Below are 21,441 nucleotides of genomic sequence, written 5' to 3' on the forward strand. Positions count from 1 at the left end.
CCTGGGAAAAAAATATTTAGTTGCGGTAGCAATGAAGGCACTTTTATGTGCTGAACTGAGTTGTATCTAGCCACCTGTCTTGTGAGGTTATTTATCATGGCCTAAATGATTCATGACAATGTTCACTTCTGCAACATTTAGCATACTTGGCCAATATATTTTGTGAGGTTTCTGCCTTCGTAATCATCTCACCTAGTGAAAGAGATTAAGTGCTATGTGATTATTTGGGTGCAACATAAGTAGGATAGTGTTTGTGCCTATACTTATGAAAGAACGCAACTTATTACCAGATTGCATATCAGCTAAAAGCATAAAAAATAAAGAGAAATAGGCCAGTGTACTTTAACACAGCAGATCTACACACTATCCTGTTACAACTGTAAGCACCAAATAAACAACATTATCAAATAGGTTGATCACTAAAAGGCATCACAAATGCATACCTACGCAGCATACATTCCAATGTTCAGAAGTAAATGACACAGCTACCACCTAACATTTTTCTGGTTAACTTCCATCTATGTAATGCAATGTTAACAGATCTACAATTCATGGCAGCTCATCTATTATTTTCTCCAAATAACTGAACATCCATTTATCTATCCATTAAACATTTTTTGAAGAGGAATAAATCCCCTCAGCTCTGTTAAGGCTTGTTCACACCTTTCTCTGTGCACTTAAAGGGAATCGGTCACCTATTTTGAGCATATAAAACTGTTAACATAGCAATGCTCAATAGAGTACCTTCATTCCAGCAAGGGTCTTTCTTTTATTCAAGTTTTCATTTAGATCAAAAAGTGATTTTTCTGATATGCTAATTAAGCTTCAAGGTGCCCAGAGGGGAGTTATTACTCTCCTCTAGAGCCCAGTAACGCCAACCCCCCTGCAGTGCCCAGCCTGCCTTTCTTCCAAGCCCAGAACGCCTCCTAAGAAATAAATGTACTCCCACATCCTTGCCGAACGGCGCCGCCCCCTCCGCTACGTCATGTAATTTATTCACTCCACGATCCTTGCGTCCTCCTTCTTGCCCTTTGAAATCTCGCGCAGCCGCAGTATCGCTAACTGCCTGCGCCTGTACGATGCTCCGGCCCCTGAGGGCAACAGCGCTCTGATTACGTCACTGGGCTCGGCGCATGCCCAGTGACACTATTGAGGCTGTTGCCCTCAGGAGCCGGAGTATCGTACAGCGCAGGCAGTCAGCGATACTGCGGCTGCGCGAGATTGCGCAGGGCAAGAAAAGAGGACGCAAGGATCGTGGGAGTGGTGAATAAATTACATGACGTAGCGGAGGGGGCGTTGCCGTTCGGCAAGGATGTAGGAGTAAATTTATTTCTTAGGAGGCGTTCTGGGCTTGGAAGAAGGGCGGGCTGGGCACTACTGGCTACTAGAGGAGAGTAATAACGCCCCTCTGGGCACCTTGAAGCTTAATTAGCATATCAGAAAAATCGCTTTTTGATCTAAATGAAAACTTGAATAAAAGAAAGAAGACTATTGCTGGAATGAAGGTGCTCTATTGAACATTGCTATGTTAACAGTTTTATATGCTCAAAATAGGTGACAGATTTCCTTTAAAAGAGACTTTTCTGTACACCGCTGACTCCGATAAACAGGAAGAGGTAGAGAGTCCTCCTATGTCGATATATTCTGTATATTCTTTTGTACTATAGTTTCAAAAATGTATACTGTGTCTCTTTTCCTAGGTCTAGGTTAAACACTTGATTTAAATGTAAAAAAAAAAAAAAAGAAAGGCAACAGTTTAATGATTTACCATATTTCTCCTTGTAGTTCTTCAGTGGTAACTCCTTATCCTGGCAGCTTAAAGAAAAGAATCTGCCAAGCACTGTGTGGAAGCTACTGTCTGCCGGACTGTGTATTCCTCATGACTCCAACCCTCCGCACCATGATGAGTTCCCTGCCTTTGCTACGCTTTTTGCACAATGACAGAAAGCCTCTGATGAACTATACTACAAATGAATATCACTGCTGTGGTGACCTCACCTACACGCCGCTGACCCTCAGATTAAATGATTAGAAAAAGTACAAGTACCGTCCGTCAATCAATGGGAAGCACTATGCAGAAAACTAGCAAACCCAAAATAATCATCCGATTGGATCTGAACAGATGACTGTGAATCTTCAGTGGCGTGTCCCATTCAAATGGGGCTGACAAAGTTAGTGAACAGGAACCACACACATCACCTATCCTGTGGATAGGTGAGAAAAGTCATTTGTGGGAAAACCACTTTCTATAGATATATTTCAGACTTTTAGATGTATGACAAAACGGAAACAAGTTCTTAACATTTTATAAAAAATAAATGAAGCGCTATGCTGCACAAAACTATATGCTATACCTAGAAGCCAAACTCTAACGTTATGGTAGTTTAAGGGCAGTAAGTAAAAGTCTAACTTACATAGACATGTCTCCGTCATGAGTTGAGGAAAGTATGGAAACTGAGATCAAAAGAAAAAAAAATATGAATTCACTTTAAAAAAAAAAATGCCACTATTTACAATACCAACGATTAAAATAATAAAGATGGATGAGAAAAGGGCAACAAAATGAATGAGGAACACACAAGACAATCTGTTCTTACCATTTTCTGTGACCACTTGGCATGAATGAGCAGGATTTTCACTCAAATGTTTGGCCATGTCATCCAAACCAGAAACGTCAGTCAGGAAATCACAGTTCAGGCACACCACGGTTATACGCCTAATAGAGCAGACATATGACAATATAATATACATATTATAAAAGAAAGCAAATTCTTTTTATTTCCCCTCAATCAAAAACAGCCATTAAAGTGTGCCTCCAATCGTATTCCATTATTATTTTCTAGGTCCAAAAATATGAGGTGTAGGGTTTTTCCTACAAACATTTATCTCCTAGCCGCAGGAAATGTGCAAATGTTAGGCTCGCTGCTGACTCTCCTCAGACTAGTATGGGGCACCAGATTTTCCTGGTCCTCTCATGCCGTTTCCATATATCCCCATAGATTTGTATTAAAGTTTTCTGAGTGTTTTTTTTAATGATGACCTATGGATAGGTCCTCACTATCTGCTTGGTGGTTGTAGGACTCCCAATCAGCTGTTTTTAACAGGTGTCTGTGCTCCAAGCACAGTTCTGTCGGTTGGATAGCGGATGTGCTTGGTATTACATCTCAGCCCCATTCACTTGAATGGGACTGAGCTGCACCTAGACCATGTGTCTGATGAATGTGACATCACTTGTCTAGGGTAAGCTGCCACGAGGCCATGGCCTCTTCAAGCAGCTAATCAGCAGGGGTGTAGAGAATCGGACCCCCACCGATCAGATACCGATGACCTATCCGGAGGATACTCAGAAAACCCAACAAAAAGAAACTCAATCACTGCAGATTAGGAAGGAGGCACTTTGGTCCCCCATTCTAAAGATTGGTGGGGGTCCCCCAACGACCTAACATTCATAACCTATATTGTGGATAGGTACTAGATGTTGTGTGTGGGAATACACCTTTATTAATATATTTGTAGCACTCTGGAGCTTCATTCCCTTCTCTGATACAGAACTCCAATATGGCATGGTTTTAAAAGGTCGACATTCACTTTCTGGCACGTCTTACTTAGCAGGTGTGAGAGAAGCCTACAAATTTTATCTCATCAAATATATTGCGAGAATTCCACTTTAAATCTTTCATACCTCTTGTCATTGGGGCCCTTCTTAGAAGCCTTGGAACGCTTGCTGGAATTCTTGCTATGATATCTACATGAAGAGAACAAAAGACTGTTTGTTTTTAAGTATGATGGTAAAGTATGGATCTTACCATTTACTCTATCATCCTGAAAGAAGAATCCAAGCACCGACACATTGTGCATGCCATGCATGGTAAGTTTTCTTTGCAACATCTTGACATTTATTTCAGAAAATTCGGCACCGCCCCCTTACCTCATTACATGGTTTGTATAGGCTTTATTACAGCTGGTACTGAACTTGCATTTGTTGCAGTGCATATACATGTGAAAATGACCGTCGAAATCTACCACTTGACGGTGACACTCGACGCAGTTATGTATTCCTGGGATAACCCTAGTCAAATACAAAGAGCACAGTTAAACAAGTATTTAAAAGGTTTATCCAATTAACAAGGCATTTTTAAATGCAGTATTATGGCAATATACATGGAATAAAAATATTGTAGGGTTTTCTATGTACATTTTCCTCTCTAGTAGTGCCACCATGGTCAAAATTCTCATTCATCGTCTGCATTAAGTGGTGGACTAACATGCTCAGTAGTTTGCCTACTCTCTTCTTCCTGTCAGTGCTACCATTGGGATGTCATATTGAAGCAGGTGATGCGGCCTAGACACCTTTCATTCATTCATTTCTATGTCTAAATTCATAGAAATATATAGTTATATCTCTCTCTAGACAGTGGGGAAAATAAATGGGGGATGTGACATACATATTATGGTGAAATCTCTGGTGCTGTGAGTGAGGGTCTATTGTCTATGCAGGGGAGGAAGGGGTTAATATTGCACTTCTGGGAGATATAGCTGCCTGATTGTTATATGAAAAAGGCCGCTTTCAGACAAGTGAGTGTCACGCTCCGGACTCGCAGCGCAGCTCCCGTCCTGAACTTCCAGCACTGCCGGGATCACATAGCATTATATTGATTTATGATGTTGTGTATCCCCCCTTACAGTTCTGGAATGTATTGGATAACACTGACAGCATTATGTCAGTGTTATCCAGTACATTCCAGACCTCTAAGGTTTACATAGCATCATAAATCAATAAAATGCTATGCGACCCCGGGCATTGCTAAGAGTTCAGGATGGGAGCTGCGCTGCGAGTCCGAAGCGTGACACTCACTTGTCTGAAAGTGGCAAATAGCAGATAAAGTGAGTAAAAAAAAAAAAGAGAAAAAAGGTTAAAATTACACTGGAGAGAAGCTTTTTTTTTTTTCTCATCAAAATAGTTGAAATAAAGCTGTGCGTTACTCCAGACATTTTTATTTTATTAAAATCAAGTGATCACTGAACACCACAATGTATAAAAAAAACTAATTGGCAGGGATCATTAAAAATCTCAAATAAAAAAAATATCTACATCTTCACCAGTCTCCAGTGTCATTCTCTGTGGCATTGGTCTGGTTCTCCTGCTGCTGCTTGTTTACAAACAGCAGTAGCGACATGCCTGAAGATAGCACATGACCGCTGCAGCCAATCAATGTCCTTAGCAATCTACCACTGAGGACACTTACTGGCTGCAGCACTGACATTCCATATACCTGCACATCACTCGACATGTCACACGTGCTGCGATAAGACACATGACAGCTGCAACCAATCAATTTACCTGGCAGCAGACTGCTGAGGACAGTGATTGGTCACAGCAGTCGTGTACTGTATCCAGACAGGTCACTGCTGCTGCACTGGAGATAAGGGGTGAATATAGATTTATTTATTCATTTTAAACCATGGTAGGGTTTGTCCAAAAATTTTTTTTATTATCTCAGACAATCCGGGCCTCTTACTAATCCTGGTTTACACAAGCACAATGTTAAAAGATTGTTCTACACTTAAAGGGCTTCTGTCACCCCATTAAACCGTTTTTTTTTTTTTCTTTACTAATAATCCCTACACTACGATCTCATCATACATAAGCTAATTAATGATTTTCGTTCAGTAGAATTTGTTAAAAATCGATTTTTGAAATATGTTAATTACCTTGCTACCAGCAAGTAGGGCGGCTACTTGCTGGTAGCAGCCGCATCCTCCGATGGTAATGACGCCCCCTCTGCTTGTTGATTGACAGATCCCGTCCGCTGGCCCTTTCTCTGCTGGCCCTGCCTGTTTTGATTCAATATCTGGCGCCTGCGCCGCGGCCGTACCCCTCTTCAATCTGCGCAGGCGCACTGAGAGGCGGCCACTCGCTCGGCCGCTCCATCCTCAATGCGCCTGCGCCGATGAAGTCACATCTACACCCGGCGCATTGAGGAGCGAGCGGCCAAGCGAGTGGCCGCCTCTCAGTGCGCCTGCTCAGATTGAAGAGAGGTACGGCCGCGGCGCAGGCGCCAGATATTGAATCAAAACAGGCAGGGCCAGCAGAGAAAGGACCAGCGGACGGGATCTGTCAATCAACAAGCAGAGGGGGTGTCATTACCATCGGAGGATGCGGCTGCTACCAGCAAGTAGCCGCCCTACTTGCTGGTAGCAAGGTAATTTACATATTTCAAAAATCGATTTTTAACAAATTCTACTGAACGAAAATCATTAATTAGCTTATGTATGATGAGATCGCAGTGTAGGGATTATTAGTAAAGAAAAAAAAAAAAACGGTTTAATGGGGTGACAGAAGCCCTTTAATTATCCTCTCTCGTGACTCTAAAACAATGTTTCTTTGGCCTGTTAAGCCACTGCATTTAAAAGCAATTAATTTATGGGCAGTTTCCCTCTGGGCGGCCAATTCAGGTTCAGTGTTCCGGGCTCTCTGCATTGAATGCTCCTGAGCCCCTTCCTTTAGTTTTGAGTAACAGCACTAATGTACATTCAGGAGAGCGGTCAAGAGTACATGGGAGAAGGTTCGGATTATTCAATGCAGACGGCCAGGAGCACTGCACATAAAAGGGACCACCCATCGGGTGCCAGCAATCTTGACTCATGAAAACCTTTATTTTTGGCTTGTATAGCTTGTCTGAACATCACCACAGATATTCTTTAACAGCTTTTCCAGCCATGGATTAAGGCCTCCTGCACACGACCGTAGTTTTAGTCCACGTGCAGATCGCACACAGACCCATTCATTTCTATGGTTCTGAAAAAAATCTAGACAGCACACGTCAAGCGTTGGCTGTTTCACAAATTACAGAACATGACCTATTCTTGTCCATTTTGTGGACATAAATATCCAGCTCAGTTCAAATAGCCAGAAAAATGCTGATAATTGTGTTTTGCAGATCCACGGTTTGCACGGTCGTGTGCATGAGGCCTTAGTGAGGGGACACAAATACTAACGGACACGAAGCATGCATACTAAACTGTCACTATGATCACCTTTGTATGCAAAACAAATGATGGGGGTGCACTGTGTATGATGGGAGGTACTGTTTGAAGGAGAGGATTCCTGTAAAACAGATAAATAGATCCAAACCACTCTCCAATTTGCTCTTCAGAAGAGAATATGTTTTGTTGTTTCCACAAATGATCAGTTTCCAAGGTCTGCCATTCAAGGTAGATCATGTAGAAGATAGGTGCAAATTTGAAGTGTCTAACACAATAAATATTGCCCCTAAATGTACAGATGCTATAGACACCATTTCCTTGCCTCCTGTCATCACCATATGAGTGACTGAGAGGAAGGGTTAGTCGGAATGAAATCTCACGGCAGTTATCGAAAATTTGAAGTGTCTCACATAAGAAAGATTGTCTACATGTATTCTACATGATGCTTCTTGAACTGAACCTTGAAAACCAACCATTCCTGTAAATCAATAAAAGACTATAGGGATATTTATCAAAACTGATGCAATGGGAAACTGGCTTAATTGCCCATAGCAACCAATAAGAATCCACTTTTCAACGTAAATGATTGCCAGGGATCTTTGCACCAGTTTTGATTAATCTCCTCCATTTTCTTCTGAGGAGCAAATTGGAGAATCTTTGGATCTGTTTATCTGGTTTATGGGGATCCTTCAGCACCTCCCATCATACACAGAGTGCACCGCCATCTTCTAAATCTATATGATCATCTTTGGATCACAAACTCAAAATAATCACTGTCACATCACCACTTGACATGTGACTCTGAATCTGTTGTACTGGTAGAATAATCTTGTAAGTGTTACTGCCGCATACAAAGCATTACAGATGTCTATGCCATCACTTTGTGAGATGGGAATTTAAAATTGAAATAATTCATTTTCATTTTTCCCCCTAATCAAATCAATAGAGAATGAGGAACGAGAACTAGTGTTCTAGCAGACAAAGGGAGATGTACACACATCATTAGAGCAATACAAAAGTAGGTGCATTAAACAGCAACAAAGGAAACATTGTTGAAAGGCTGACATTATGATAGATTAGACCATGGATGGGCAAACTGCGGCATGCCAGATGATTTAAAACTACAAATCCCATCATGCCCTGCTGTAGGCTGATAGCTGTAGTTAGACTGGGCATACTGGGAGTTGTAGTTTTACAACAGCTGGAGAGCCGCAGTTTGCCCATCCCTGGACTAGACAATGAAGGCATTTTTTCCTAGCTCTTATTTTAATCCCTTTCACACTTGTCTATACTTGACTACTATTCTTGGAGCACCACGTATCACTCCTTTACTATTTTCAGAAGCAGTTCTAAATCAAACAAATTACAAAACTGTATCTAATAGTTTGGGGATCCAAACAAATTACATGTTCAAGTCTAGACCAATGAATTAGCTATTCTGAATTGCAATTCTTCATACTATGGGGCAATTCCATTGTATTATCCAATTCATAAAATCCCCAAATCATGGCATATGTATAACACTATTAACACAAACACTATGTTTTTGATACTATGGTAGGGAAGTTACCTTATGTCTTTCAGAGCTGAATTGATCATTTTAATTCTTCTTGTGGTGTTTGGAGTCGTAGGCTTCTTTGGAGCAGAAGACTTAATTTTTGAAGAATGTGCATGTTTTTTAGTTGTTGGAGTCAGATTATTTTTAGGGCTTATAGTTTGCATTTTTGGAGGTGGCTGGGGTAGTATGTAAGGAGGTATAGGAGGAGGTATCTGAGGAGGTATCTGAGGAGGGTTAACGTGAGTTGTAGGTGGATTTCTAGGACTAGAGGAAGTGGGGGAAGAAACTGGAGTTGAAAGAGCTCCAACAGACGCTCGAATTGTGACCTAAAGTTATAAAACAAAAATATTTTACATATATATGACCTTACTGTTATACATGTTTAAATGTAGACATATCAATCCGATATTTCTGAAGAGTCACTTAAGTCAAGGATCTTGTATATTCATTTAAAGAGGTTATCTGGCTAAATATAATGATGACCTATCCTCAGGGAAGGCAGGGGTAGGAGTCCCGGCACCTCTTGCCGATCAGCTCCTTCAGGGAGGCGCTGTTCACCAGAGCTGATCGGCGTGGGTCCTCGGAGTCAGGCCCCCGCCGATCTTATATTGAGGACTTATCCAGAGGATAGGTCATCAATAGTAATTCCCGGATAACCTCTTTAAGGAAGGAATGAATCCCAACATTTCATTTCAGTGGAGAGGTTAACCACTGATTTCAGTCTACTTTTCACTAATTAAAGTGGTTGCCTGGGCCATTCAGAAATCTGGAATTATGGATGATCAGGAAATGTGATAAGTTTTAGCAATTAGAGTTCTGGTCAGCACCCGACTATAATATGTTTGCTACACGGGGCTAGGAAAATGTTGCAAGTGAAGAAATCCCCAGCAGCCGCAAATCTTATTCAATCTTGCTTTATAACATTGTATTATACAATCTTCAGGACGCATTTTGTCCCGTCCAAGCATTTTTTTTAACTGACACACACTGTGAAACATAGGTAATATATGCAGGCAACTACAGATCACATACGGGTGACATCCGACATTTTTGGCACCAATGAAGGGTCTGACCTCCTCCAACTGGAGAATTTGAGCACCTTTATTTCCCTTAAAAACAATCGTCCTGTGGAGGCATTTGTACATACTGTAACTAAAACACAAACAGTAATATGACATCTGATTAGAGACGAGCCACACATTCACTAGTGGAGGATGAGGAATTAATAATAAAAACTGCAGACAAAGGAGGGTCTGTAGCTGGACTGTGATAAATATTTGATTGAAGCATTGTGTCAACTCTCAGAGAATGCCATATATAAGGTTTTGGATAACAATCCTGTGTGTTCTATTAAAAAAATGTATGAAATCATTGGACCAACTCAGATTTGAAAGGGATTGCTAAAAAGATGTACACTTGCTTGATGAATCATTCACTAGTGACGTCAGCGTTTTACATCCTTCCTGTGCATTAATCTCTTATTGATCTCCCTGGACGCCTTATCGTAGCCTCCATGAATTCTATACTATCCTCATCAGCTGGAAAAAGCACTGAAACCACTGGTGAAGAATACCAAATCCTTTCTACTGGATACATCACATTTTTTCAGAGTGATCATAAGAGGTGGGAAATAGCTGGTTGGTAACCATTAGGGTAATCAGTTTGTACACGACCACTAGGAATGGAAAGCATCTTTTTCTGATTTGCTACAAATCAGTAATTATTCTATACAATGGGAATCCATATGGGACACCCTTATGTACTATATGAAAATAATTTTCTGTTTGGTGACACAAACAGTGCCTTGAAAAAGTATTCATGCAGTATTCCAAATTTTTTTCACATTACACCCACAAACTTAAATGTATTCATTGTGATTTTATGCGCTAGACCAGTGGTCGGCAAACCGCTGCTTGCGAGCCACAAGTGGCTCTTTAGCCCTTTGAATGCTGCTCTTACAGTTGCGGGCTCCCACATAGCCAAAAGACCAACCCCTCCTGCTCATTTGTGACGCACGCACTACAGTCTTCTTGCCTGTGGAACGCATTTGCATTCCGCAAAGCTGGAGAGGGCGTGTACATCTCATATCACATGCCAATATTTCCTCCCACTATTAGCACACGCGCATCATCACACAGGAAGCCGTAGTAATCGCCTTCACTTGGGTGTACACACCTCCTTCCAAACGTCGGAACGTGCTGCATCACAACAGGAAGTGATGAGGCTAGTGAAAGTTCCCGGGTAGGGAAACATAACGGAACACCGCCGCAGGCGCTTGCTGTGCTACGAACGTGACGCCATAGTATACGTCAAGTGTGCTACCTCCTTCTACAGGTGACTCTAAATTATTTGGCATGTAAACTATTTAAACAGAAAAAGAAATAAAATAGGCGTGCACACCTTTCACTGGCTCTGCATACACGTTTAATAAACGTAAAAAATTATAAAAGATAAAATAAAATAATAATCAAGATCAAAACAACAGAAAGTATATATAAAAATATGTAAAAACACACTAATAGTCCTCACTGGTACTGTTGACGCAATAAAAATATAGAAAAACATGAGACATAGAAATCATTTCTATCATGCCCAAAGTCCGAAGTCAACATAAAAAGTGCAGACTCCAAAGGCAATGCAGTGATGTATTATAATTCACCAATGGACAATGCAATGATCAAACTGTAGAAAGGTTAGCTTATTGCAGTTTAGTTAATAAGCGCCACAAAAATAGGGTGCCGTCTGAGGCAATTTCAATATAGTGTGCGTCTTTTGTGGGTGATAGTCTTTTTATGTTTTCACCTGAAGTTTATGTCACCCTGATGGATTTATGCGCATACTATGCTAGTTGTCTTATTCATATTGATTATCATCAGCGGAGTGTCCGGAATTTGGCTCTTAAAAGAAGTTTCAATCGCGGTTTTGTTGATATTTGGCTCAGTTGACTAAAAAGTTTGCCCACCACTGCGCTAGACCAACACAAAGTGCCAAATATGTGTGAAGTGAAAAAGAAAATGATACAGTTTTCAAAATGTTTAATAAATAAACAAAGTGTGTTGCGCATTTAAATCCAATGCGACCAATTGCCTTCAGAAGTCACCTAATTAGTAAATCGAGTCAACCTTATGTGTAGTTTATTCTCAGTATAACTACAGCTGTTCTGTGAAGGCCTCAGAGGCAGTGATGGCTAGCGAACACATGCGATCTGCCATCTTAACTGACAAGTCCGGCGAGGCACAGGTAAGTCCTGACCTGTGCCTCTGCGCGAGCCGGTCTGAAATGAAATGCGGTCTCCGGGAGCAGGCAGTTCCGAGAACGGCCCCCGGAGGCGAACACTGCGAACTGTCCATCTCTACTCAGAGGTTTGTTAGAGAACATTATTAATCAAACAGCATCATGAAAACCAAGGAACACGCCAGACAGGTCAGGGATAAAGTTGTGGAGAAGTGTAAAGCAGGGTTAGGATAAAAAAATAAAAATAAATCGCAAGCGAGGAGGGCTGGACGCTGCTGTAAGTGCACTGGAGGGAGGGGGCGAACAGGCTTTTTTTTTTTTTTTATACATTAAACTTTATATATACTTTTACAAACAAGCTGCATGCTAATGGAGGCTCCACGAACCTGCGGACACAGTTTTGAATACATTTTTGTTATCCTTTTACTCCATCTGAATATTTTGAGTGCCCTTTCAGTCTGTTGTTTTTTCTATACAGTTCTAACAAACTGCTGTGCAAGTCACTTTGGTTTTATGTGAGGTGAAGTCTGTTATTTTTTCCCCCTATTTTTTTTTTAGAGAGTGTTTTTCACATAAATCCCATCCACAGCTATTGGTCATGTCCAAAGCAGCCAGAGCACAAGCATGACAGTGCCAGCCTGAGTGCCCCCAAAATTGTGTACATCAATTCACAAGCATGACAGCATGCAGTATAAACTCTCCTTGGCCCCAGCCGCCCAATTAAGTAAAATGTCACCTTGGCCCCAGGCGCCCCATGAAGTAAAATGTCACCTTGGCCCCAGCCGCCCCATGAAGTAAAATGTCACCTTGGCCCCAGCCGCCCCATGAAGTAAAATGTCTCCTTGTGGCTGCCCCATACAGTATAATGTCTCCTTGTGGCCCCCATACAGTATAACATCTCCTTGTGGCCCACCACCCCATACAGTGTAATGTCACCTTGTAGCCTGCTGCCCCATACAGTATAATGTCTCCTTGTGGCCCCATACAGTACAATGTCTCCCTGTAGCCCTATACAGTATGTTTCCTTGTTGCCCCCATATAGTATACTGTCTCTTTGCAGTCCCCATACAGTATAATGTTGCGTTGTGGCCCACCTCCCCATACTGTATAATATCTCCTTGTGGCCCCAAGTGTTTTTTTTTTTTCTTCTAAATGGGCATTCATCGCTATATATGTCTCTATCGCAATACATTTCTTAATATCGGTATCGTGGGAATATTTTTGATATCGCCCAACCCTAGGCAAGACTTGAGAATTGCTGTTCACAGATGCTCTCCATCCAATCTAACTGAGTTTGAGCTATTTTGCAAAGAAGAATGGGCATAAATTTCAGCCTCTAGATGTGCAAAGCTGGTAGAGATATACCCCCAAAAGACTTGCAGCTGTAATTACACCGAAAGGTGGTCCTACAAAGTATTGACTCATGGGGACTGAATATAAATGCATCTCACACTTTTCAGATTTTTTTTATAAAAAATAAATAAAAAAACCTGTATCATTTTATTTTTACTTCACACATACTTGCTACTTTATGTTGGTCTATCACATAAAATACATTTAAATTTGTGCGTGTAATGTGAAAAGATGTTGAAAAGTTCAAGGTGGACCACGATGGGCTCAAACTTGGTTCCCGGCCTATGCAAATAAATTAGTCTACATTTGAAAATCAATATGCTTACAAAGACGTGCAGTTTCAACAGTTTGCATAAATAAGGTGGAGATATATCGAGGACATACTCTGCATATGGGCATGGCGACTTGAGACCCTTGGGACATTTTTGAATCCTTGAATAAGGCATGCCATGGTCTGAAATTTACCATAACCTATAACTAACACAGTGTGAACTTCTTGGACATCACAACATGGAAAGATGCGTGAGGAATACATTAAACTGGTTTATTCAGAAAGAATACTGACAGGAATAGTATTTGACACTATGAGAGTGCTACAAAAAGAACTATTCCTAAATCACATTTCCTCTCAGACAGGGCTTCAGATGGCGACCAAAATGGTCGCCAATGCGACTAAGAATTTACAAATGTTGACTAGACTTTTTAGTCTTTTTACCCAGTCTCCGGTTCTTTCTTCAGGACCTGTGGTGACGTCACTGACCTCATCACATGGTCCATTACCATGGTGATGGATCATGTGATGTATCATGTGATGAGCACAGTGATGTCACCACAGGTCCTTTGACAGGTCCTGAAGAAAGAACAGGAGATGATCAATTGGAGGAGGTGAGTTAATTTTTTATTTATTTTTTTAACCCTCATTGGCACTGCCCACTGCGCCACCAATGTTTATTATATTGAGGGGGGGCGCACTGCGCCAATGTTTATTATATTGAGGGGGGGCACACTGCGCCACCAATGTTTATTATACTGGGGTGTTGGGGGAGGGGGCGCACTGCGCCACCAATGTTTATTATATTGGGAGGCGCACTGCTCCACCAATGTTTATTATATTGGGGGGCGCACTGCGCCACCAATGTTTATTATACTGGGGTGTTGGGGGGGGCACACTGCGCTACCAATGTTTATTATATTGAGGGGGGGCGCACTGCGCCACCAATGTTTATTATATTGAGGGGCAGCGCACTGCACCACCAATGTTTATTATATTGAGGGGGGGCACACTGCGCCACTAATGTTTATTATACTGGGGTGTTGGGGGGGCGCACTGCGCCACCAATGTTTATTATATTGAGGGGGGGGGGCACACTGCACCGCTATTATTACATTGAGGGGGGGCACACTGCACCACCAATGTTTATTGAGGGGGGCGGACTGCGCCACCAATGTTCATTATACTGGGGTGTTGGGTGTTGGGGGGGGATTGCACTGCACCACCAATGTTTATTATATTTGGGGGGGGGGGGGCGCACTGGGCCACTAATGTTTATCATACTGGGGTGTTGGGGGGGCGCACTGCGCCACCAATGTTTATTATATTGACCTTCTACTAAGCATTCTGTATTAAAGAATGCTATTATTTTCCCTTATAACCATGTTATAAGGGAAAATAACACAGTGAATAGACTTTCATCCTAGCAACCATGCGTGAAAATCGCACCGCATCCACACTTGCTTGCGATTTTCACGCAGCCCCATTAACTTTTATGGGGCGGGCCTGCGTTGCGTGAAAAACACACAACATAGAGCATGCTGCGATTTTCACGCAACGCACAAGTGATGTGTGAAAATCACCGCTCATGTGCACAGCCCCATAGAAGTGAATGGGTCTGGATTTAGTGCGGGATCTGGCACTAATGCATTCTTATGGGTAAAAATGCTGGATCCGGCATTCAGGCAAATCTTCAGGTTTTTTTCGCCGGAGATAAAACCGTAACATGCTGCGGTTTTATCTTTTGCCTGATCAGTCAAAATGACTGAACTGAAGACATCCTGATGCATCCTGAACGGATTACTCTCCATCAGAGCCCCTAGGACGGAACTCTATGCCGCATTCGCCATTTTTTAGTCACCTTGTCACCCCAAAAAATAGGATAGGACTGTTCTATTATGGGCCGAATGTTTCAAAAAATGCGAAATGCACGCTGCTTTTTTTGTAGTGTTTTTTTTTTTTTGCGCGGTATTGAGTATTGCAATACTTTTTTATGGTGATGAAAGCGAATCAAAATTTTGGTATCAAAACAACCCTACGCCGATCTGATCGACGTAGCGTTGTCACGATGCCAAAATTTTGATTCAGTTTCGATTTGGCGACTAAAAATTTTATTTGGCTCCTAAATTTTTCAGTTCAGGAGCCAATGGCTACTAGGTATTTTTTTTAGTCTGGAGCACTGCTCAGATCCCACACAGTATGAGAAAAGGATGGAAGAAATGGACATATTCCATAGAAGTAGATACTCTCCCCAGGGCGGAACTTGTTAACCCCTGTAATGTCACAGAAACAGGTCCCCGTATAACATTTACCCACAAATTTCATCCTAATGTTAAAATTGCCCAGATCATCAAAAAAACATTGGCCTATTTTACAGAAATCTTACCCCTTGGTTGAAGAATTTAAAATTCCTCCTCTGATTTGTAACAAAAAGCCAATCTATAGTTGTAAATTACTGTAAACAGTGTCGGACTGGGGCATGTAGGGCCCACCAAAATTTATTTTGGGGGCCCATCGTACGGATACATTCAAATATAATAAATTATTTAACAAGTTTTTTATATTAACATAGGCTGGTTGAGGTGCTGTACATTAAATATACGTATGTTGTGCAGTAAATCTAATGTGTTATGTGCCACTTGTGCAGGGGGTGGGAAACTAGGAACTCACCTTGCTCAGGGGCCCACCGGATTAACCTGTACCCCTGTGTACCAGTCCGAGCCTGACTGTAAATCATTGGCGGCAGTGTGTTCAAGCAAATCATGCTTTCCACTAGGAATGCATGATTTTGATAATGCTTAATGCATTATCTTTGATAGTCAGCTCCCCTTGGTGACAGTAAAGCCTCTGCAGAGGGAAGCAAGCGCTGTGTGGAGACAACAGAATACTTACCTTGGAATACTCCCAGAAGCTGCTCTCCTCGGCTGTGAGTAAAGCTGATGGCGTGTCGGTCTACCCAGGAGTAAAAGGCGCCAGTGTCTTCACACACAGCAGAGAAGCACAGCTGTTGGGAGGACTGCAAAGTACTTGACTCTTGACTCCACATAGCACTCGCTTCCCTTTGCAGATGGTCCACTACCACCAATGAGCGCTGGCAAGCAAGTATAAGCAAAACTATGCATTCCTAGTAGAATGTATGATTTGCTTGAACACCAATGCTTTACAATTATATTAGCAAGGAATCTAGCCCTCTCAATCAAAGTGGAGAGGGAGTGTACTGAGCATCGATGGGCATAGCAGTGCTCCAACTGCCCGATTTGGAATAAAATAAAAGCACACATTTGTCAGCAACCATTCAAGATAGAAAAGAAATACAGTTTTACTCTGCATGATCAACCTTACCAAGCAATAGGCCTAGTTTAATAGGGTTGATCATGCTGACAGAGGCTCTTTAAAGATTTTATCAGTAAATTGACGATTTGGATGGGTAATCTACTCTTACCAATACCCCATCACTTTCACAATAACAAACATTCAATTTCACAGCTCAAATTTCAGAATGTGGAGCAGATTCAACAACCAAGAAGGGGAGGAGATATTAAAAAATCATTGCTTACGCCTATTAGATCCATACACTGGATACCACACAGCCTAAACAGTTAAGTAGACTATGAGATTCTACATTTACTTGACTGAGCTCTCCGCTGATAAATGTATCCTATTTCTCCTTCTCCACAACGTTAATATGATCCTGTATCACTTGTCACGATTGCAGAATTACGTTGTATCCTTTACGCATTGTTTATTTTCATGTTTACTTTCATTCACGCCATGTTTATTGGAGCCAAAAACGTCTGGCAGCACCTGTATGTGTTCCATAGTTATCGGTATCTATTACCTGTGTATCAGGTGAAACGCATCCTGAAGATTGTATAATACTCTAATAATGCAAGATTGAATAAGAGTCATTAAAGGGCTGCTGGGGATTTCTTCACTTCTAAAATAAGTTGTCACCAGGGAAATTCCCCCCACAGCTCTAGCACACTGCTCACACTGGTTTCTGCTGCTGTCTTTCAATGATGACATTGTGACTATCTGCACTGTCCACTGACTGATTGCACTGGTCGTGTGGGTAGCTACCAATGTCATATCTGTAGGAAAGTAACAAAAACAAAAGGCAGGTTTACACGCTCATAGAAGCAGCCAATGCTTGTTCAGAGGAGGTGAAGCTCTGCATGTCTCCTCCACAGTATGAGTACAAGCGATCGCTACTGCAATTGTCCTCAGTAGCAGCATTGTTTATGGGCAAGAATTTAGTTGCCTGCATGAACGACTGTTTCAACGGTTAACGAGTTTCACTCCTTCATCGGGTGATCAGCTGATTATGGATTATCGGGAACAAGCGTCCGTAGAAATGTTGATGCCAGATAATCTGCCCAACAATTGGGCCAAGAATACCCACCATAACACTTATTTTGCAGTCTTATCACGTACCCAGATTTCTAAATGTCCTGGACAACCACTTTAACCCTGCTTTCACACCTGAGCGTTTCCCAAACGCGCGTTCCTGACGCGCGTTTTTTGTAATAGTAAACGCGCGTTTGACGCGCGTTTGTGTCATTGACTGCAGTGTCCTATGGCCACAAACGCGCGTCAAAACGCCCCAAAGAAGCTCAAGTACTTGTTTGAGCGTCGGGTGTTTTACAGCGCGATCGTACGCGCTGTAAAACGCCCAGGTGAGAACCATTCCCATAGGGAAGCATTGGTTTTCATGTGTTGAGCGTTTTACAGCGCGTTTGAAAGCGCTGTAAAACGCTCAGGTGTGAACTTAGGGTAAGAGGATTGAGAACACTTGTAGTTTTCCTTAAAAGGAGTCTGTCAGCAACTTCAGTCATGACAAACGACTCACCCCACATTGTAGGTGTCACACACAGATAATACATGGTACCTTATTTTGCCATTTCTGTGGCTGCAATGTTCTAAAAACTCCTTTGCAAGTGGCCAGGGGGTGGTGTCTGTCGCTCCAAATGCCTAGGTCCTCTAGCATTACTGGCGCATGCACATTAGGTTGAAATGATGACGCTGTCCACACTGGGAATAATATGGCACATGCCTGGGCCAGCGCTGGTGTGTGCAGGCGTGGAATTTCACATGGTGAAGATAGTGACGTCACAAGGACATTGGGCAGGCTAACTGCTATAAATGGGAGGAGTTTTACAGAGTAACGCCAGAGGGCTTGTGCACTTGGGAGCAACAGACACTGCCCCCTGGGCACTTGGAAAGCTAATTCGCATACAGCCCAAACTTTGTTTTTGTGACATTGCAGCCACAAAAACACCACGTATTATCTGTGTGCGTGTGTCCCACAATGAAGTGTGAGCAGTTTGACATGACTGAAGCTGCTGACAGGCCCCCTTTAACTACCATCAATTCCAACTAATTCCACCATCACCACAAAATAAATGTTACAATCTTCACAACATTTCTGGTATTAAAACAACAAAAAAAAAAAAAAAGAAAAAAGTTACCAGTAACAACACAAAAGGCAGAGTTTAAACTAAAAAGCATAATGTAGCTTAAATACACAATGCAGCACAAGTGTGAGAGTAAGGCTGGGTTCACACTTGAGCGTTGCGCAAACGCGCGTTTTACGCGCGTTTTTGACGCGCATTTTTATGCGCGTTTTTGTAATAGTAAACGCGCGTTTGACGCGCGTTTGTGTGATTCACTACAGTGTCCTATGGCCACAAACGCCCCAAAAGTCGCTCATGTACTTTTTGGAGTGTCGGGCGTTTTACAGCGCGATCGTACGCGCTGTAAAACGCCCAAGTGTGAACCATTCCCATAGGGAATCATTGGTTTCTCCTTGTTGAGCGTTTTACAGCGCGTAGGAACGCGCTGTAAAACGCTCAGGTGTGAACCCAGCCTAAGGGTACTTCCCCACTTGCATTGCCTGATTCCGGCAGGCAGCTCAGTTGCCGTAACTGCCTGCCGGATCTGGAAATCTGTATGCAAACGGACAGCATTTTTTAAAGGTCTGCGGTTCAGTTTTTCCGGAACACTTGAGGCCGGATCCGGCATTAATTCATTTCAAAGGAAAATAATGCCGAATCTGGCATTCCGGCAAGTGTTCTGGAATTTTGGACGGAGAAAATACTTTCTCCGTCCAAAAACCATACAGTGACTGAACTGAAGACATCCTGATGCATACGGAACGTATTGCTCTCCATTCAGAATGCATTAGGATAAAACTGATCTTTTTTTTTTCTGGTATTGAGCCCCTAGGACGGAACTAAATACCGGAAAAGTTTAACGCGAGTGTGAAAGTACCCTAAAAGTATGTATTTGAATGGCTGCGTATGGCCTGAGCTCACCTATTCTGTCATGTGGTAAAAATGTCTCTCAACACACCTTTGTTCCTGGAGGAAGACCTTCTAATTGTGTCGGCTTCTTGAATGTCCTGTGATGCTGAGTTTTATGATCCATTTTCTCTTTGCAAGTCAAAAACTGCAGTCTGCACTTAGTACATCTATATACCCCCTTATTCTGAAATAGAGAAACATTTGCATGTAAGGATCAGAATATTTTGGATACAAGAACACAAATTGTGCTCATATGAGCATCATGTTTATGGGAGGAGACTACAGCAATTTTCTTAACTAATATTTGCGCTGCTAAAAGTTATTATAATATTTAATATTATACTGATAACCCACGTAATATGACTAACCTGGTGTTTCATATAATGCTGCATATAAGGCGTTCCAGACTTGATAACTTTCAGACAGAATGGACATAACAAACTTTTGGTGTTCTCATGAGTATTTCTAAAATGATTATCCACATCAACAAAGATTGAAGACCTGTAATTGCACACCTACAGGAAAGGAAAACAATATTAACAAAAAGTGGCACCTACTGCGGTGGTAAAAGACCATGATTTTTTTTATTTTACTAGACCCTGAAAATACATTGGGATACATTATTAGTGTTTGATAATTGCAAAGCTTGTGCATTTTTTTTATTGCACAGGAAACTGTATATTGCAACAATGTATCATACTGGCACAAATTGATCAGAGTATTTGTCCCTTTTTGCTTATTTTGATACATGTGGGTCACTGAATTGTTACAGTCCTTTTAACCTTTCAGATTAACCTTTCTGAATGCCCACAGCAAAATTTCACCTCTGGAAAGGCATATTCTAAAGGTGAATATATATATTTATTTATTTGCTTTATTTAAATATAGTTTCCTTTAATATGGGGCTTTGGTAACAAAAGTTAACTGGTATTAATTTTAATAGTTTTATGTAGAGAAATATTACCAAATAGTAAAAAGCATACTCCTCTTTTTTTCTTATCTAATACAATTGCTTTAACCAAAACTGGTTATAGCAAAGTACAATCTTCTAACTGTTCTATGTATAGCGATACCATGTACTTTGCCCAAAATATGTATTCGTTATAACGCCGGAAAAATTAGGAAGTTTTCTTTTTTTTTTGTTGTCCAAGTATTATATATTTTGAGCAGTGCGATTATCAGTAATTTTTGCTCTCATCTGAGTACAGACGACTTGTTATTATGTCAGCCCTATCTCTTTTATGGCAGTCACTGTGCAGAACAATTTGCCATTTATGGAAAGAATAAAAGGCCCTTTACATGGGCCAATATTCCAAAAGATAATCTAGGGGTGTAAATGAGCCGCTGATTACCCGATGAATGATTGGGTAATTGAATCATTTGCGCGCACACAAAAATTGTCGTTTACCGGTAGCAGATTGTGGTGTGTACACATAGTCTGCTGCCGTCAAACAACGAGTCATTATGGGAAAGAGTGATGACATTAGCGATCGCTCCTCCTCATACTGTGGAGGAGATCGCTGCATGTAAATGCAGAGGTCTCCTCCACCAGTGAGCAGCATATTGTCGGGAAGGAACACTTCCTTCCCGACAATCTGCTGCTCTGTCGTCCCGTGTAAAGGGACCTTTAGATTTACACCCTGGCTGCACGTGGTATAGTCAGCTAGGGCATAATTCTACAAATTGGATGCAGAAGTACAAAAAGCCATAACTGCAAATCAACGCTCACATGTCTC

General features: G+C 41.7%; 1 protein-coding gene across 1 annotated transcript in view; it reads right to left on the minus strand.

The window, feature by feature from the left end:
• Positions 1-21,441, minus strand: part of ZNF280D (zinc finger protein 280D) — a 113,549-nt gene that overhangs the window by 15,781 nt on the left and 76,327 nt on the right. Inside the window, exons 12-18 of the mRNA XM_044279684.1 lie at positions 20,074-20,220; positions 19,755-19,889; positions 8,558-8,871; positions 3,929-4,069; positions 3,683-3,745; positions 2,598-2,716; positions 2,415-2,454 (exon numbers count right to left, since the gene is read on the minus strand). Of these exons, the coding sequence (XP_044135619.1) occupies positions 2,415-2,454; positions 2,598-2,716; positions 3,683-3,745; positions 3,929-4,069; positions 8,558-8,871; positions 19,755-19,889; positions 20,074-20,220 (959 nt within the window). The remainder of the gene's footprint in view (positions 1-2,414; positions 2,455-2,597; positions 2,717-3,682; positions 3,746-3,928; positions 4,070-8,557; positions 8,872-19,754; positions 19,890-20,073; positions 20,221-21,441) is intronic.

Source organism: Bufo gargarizans, chromosome 2 (assembly GCF_014858855.1).
Source record: "Bufo gargarizans isolate SCDJY-AF-19 chromosome 2, ASM1485885v1, whole genome shotgun sequence".
NCBI lineage: Eukaryota > Metazoa > Chordata > Amphibia > Anura > Bufonidae > Bufo > Bufo gargarizans.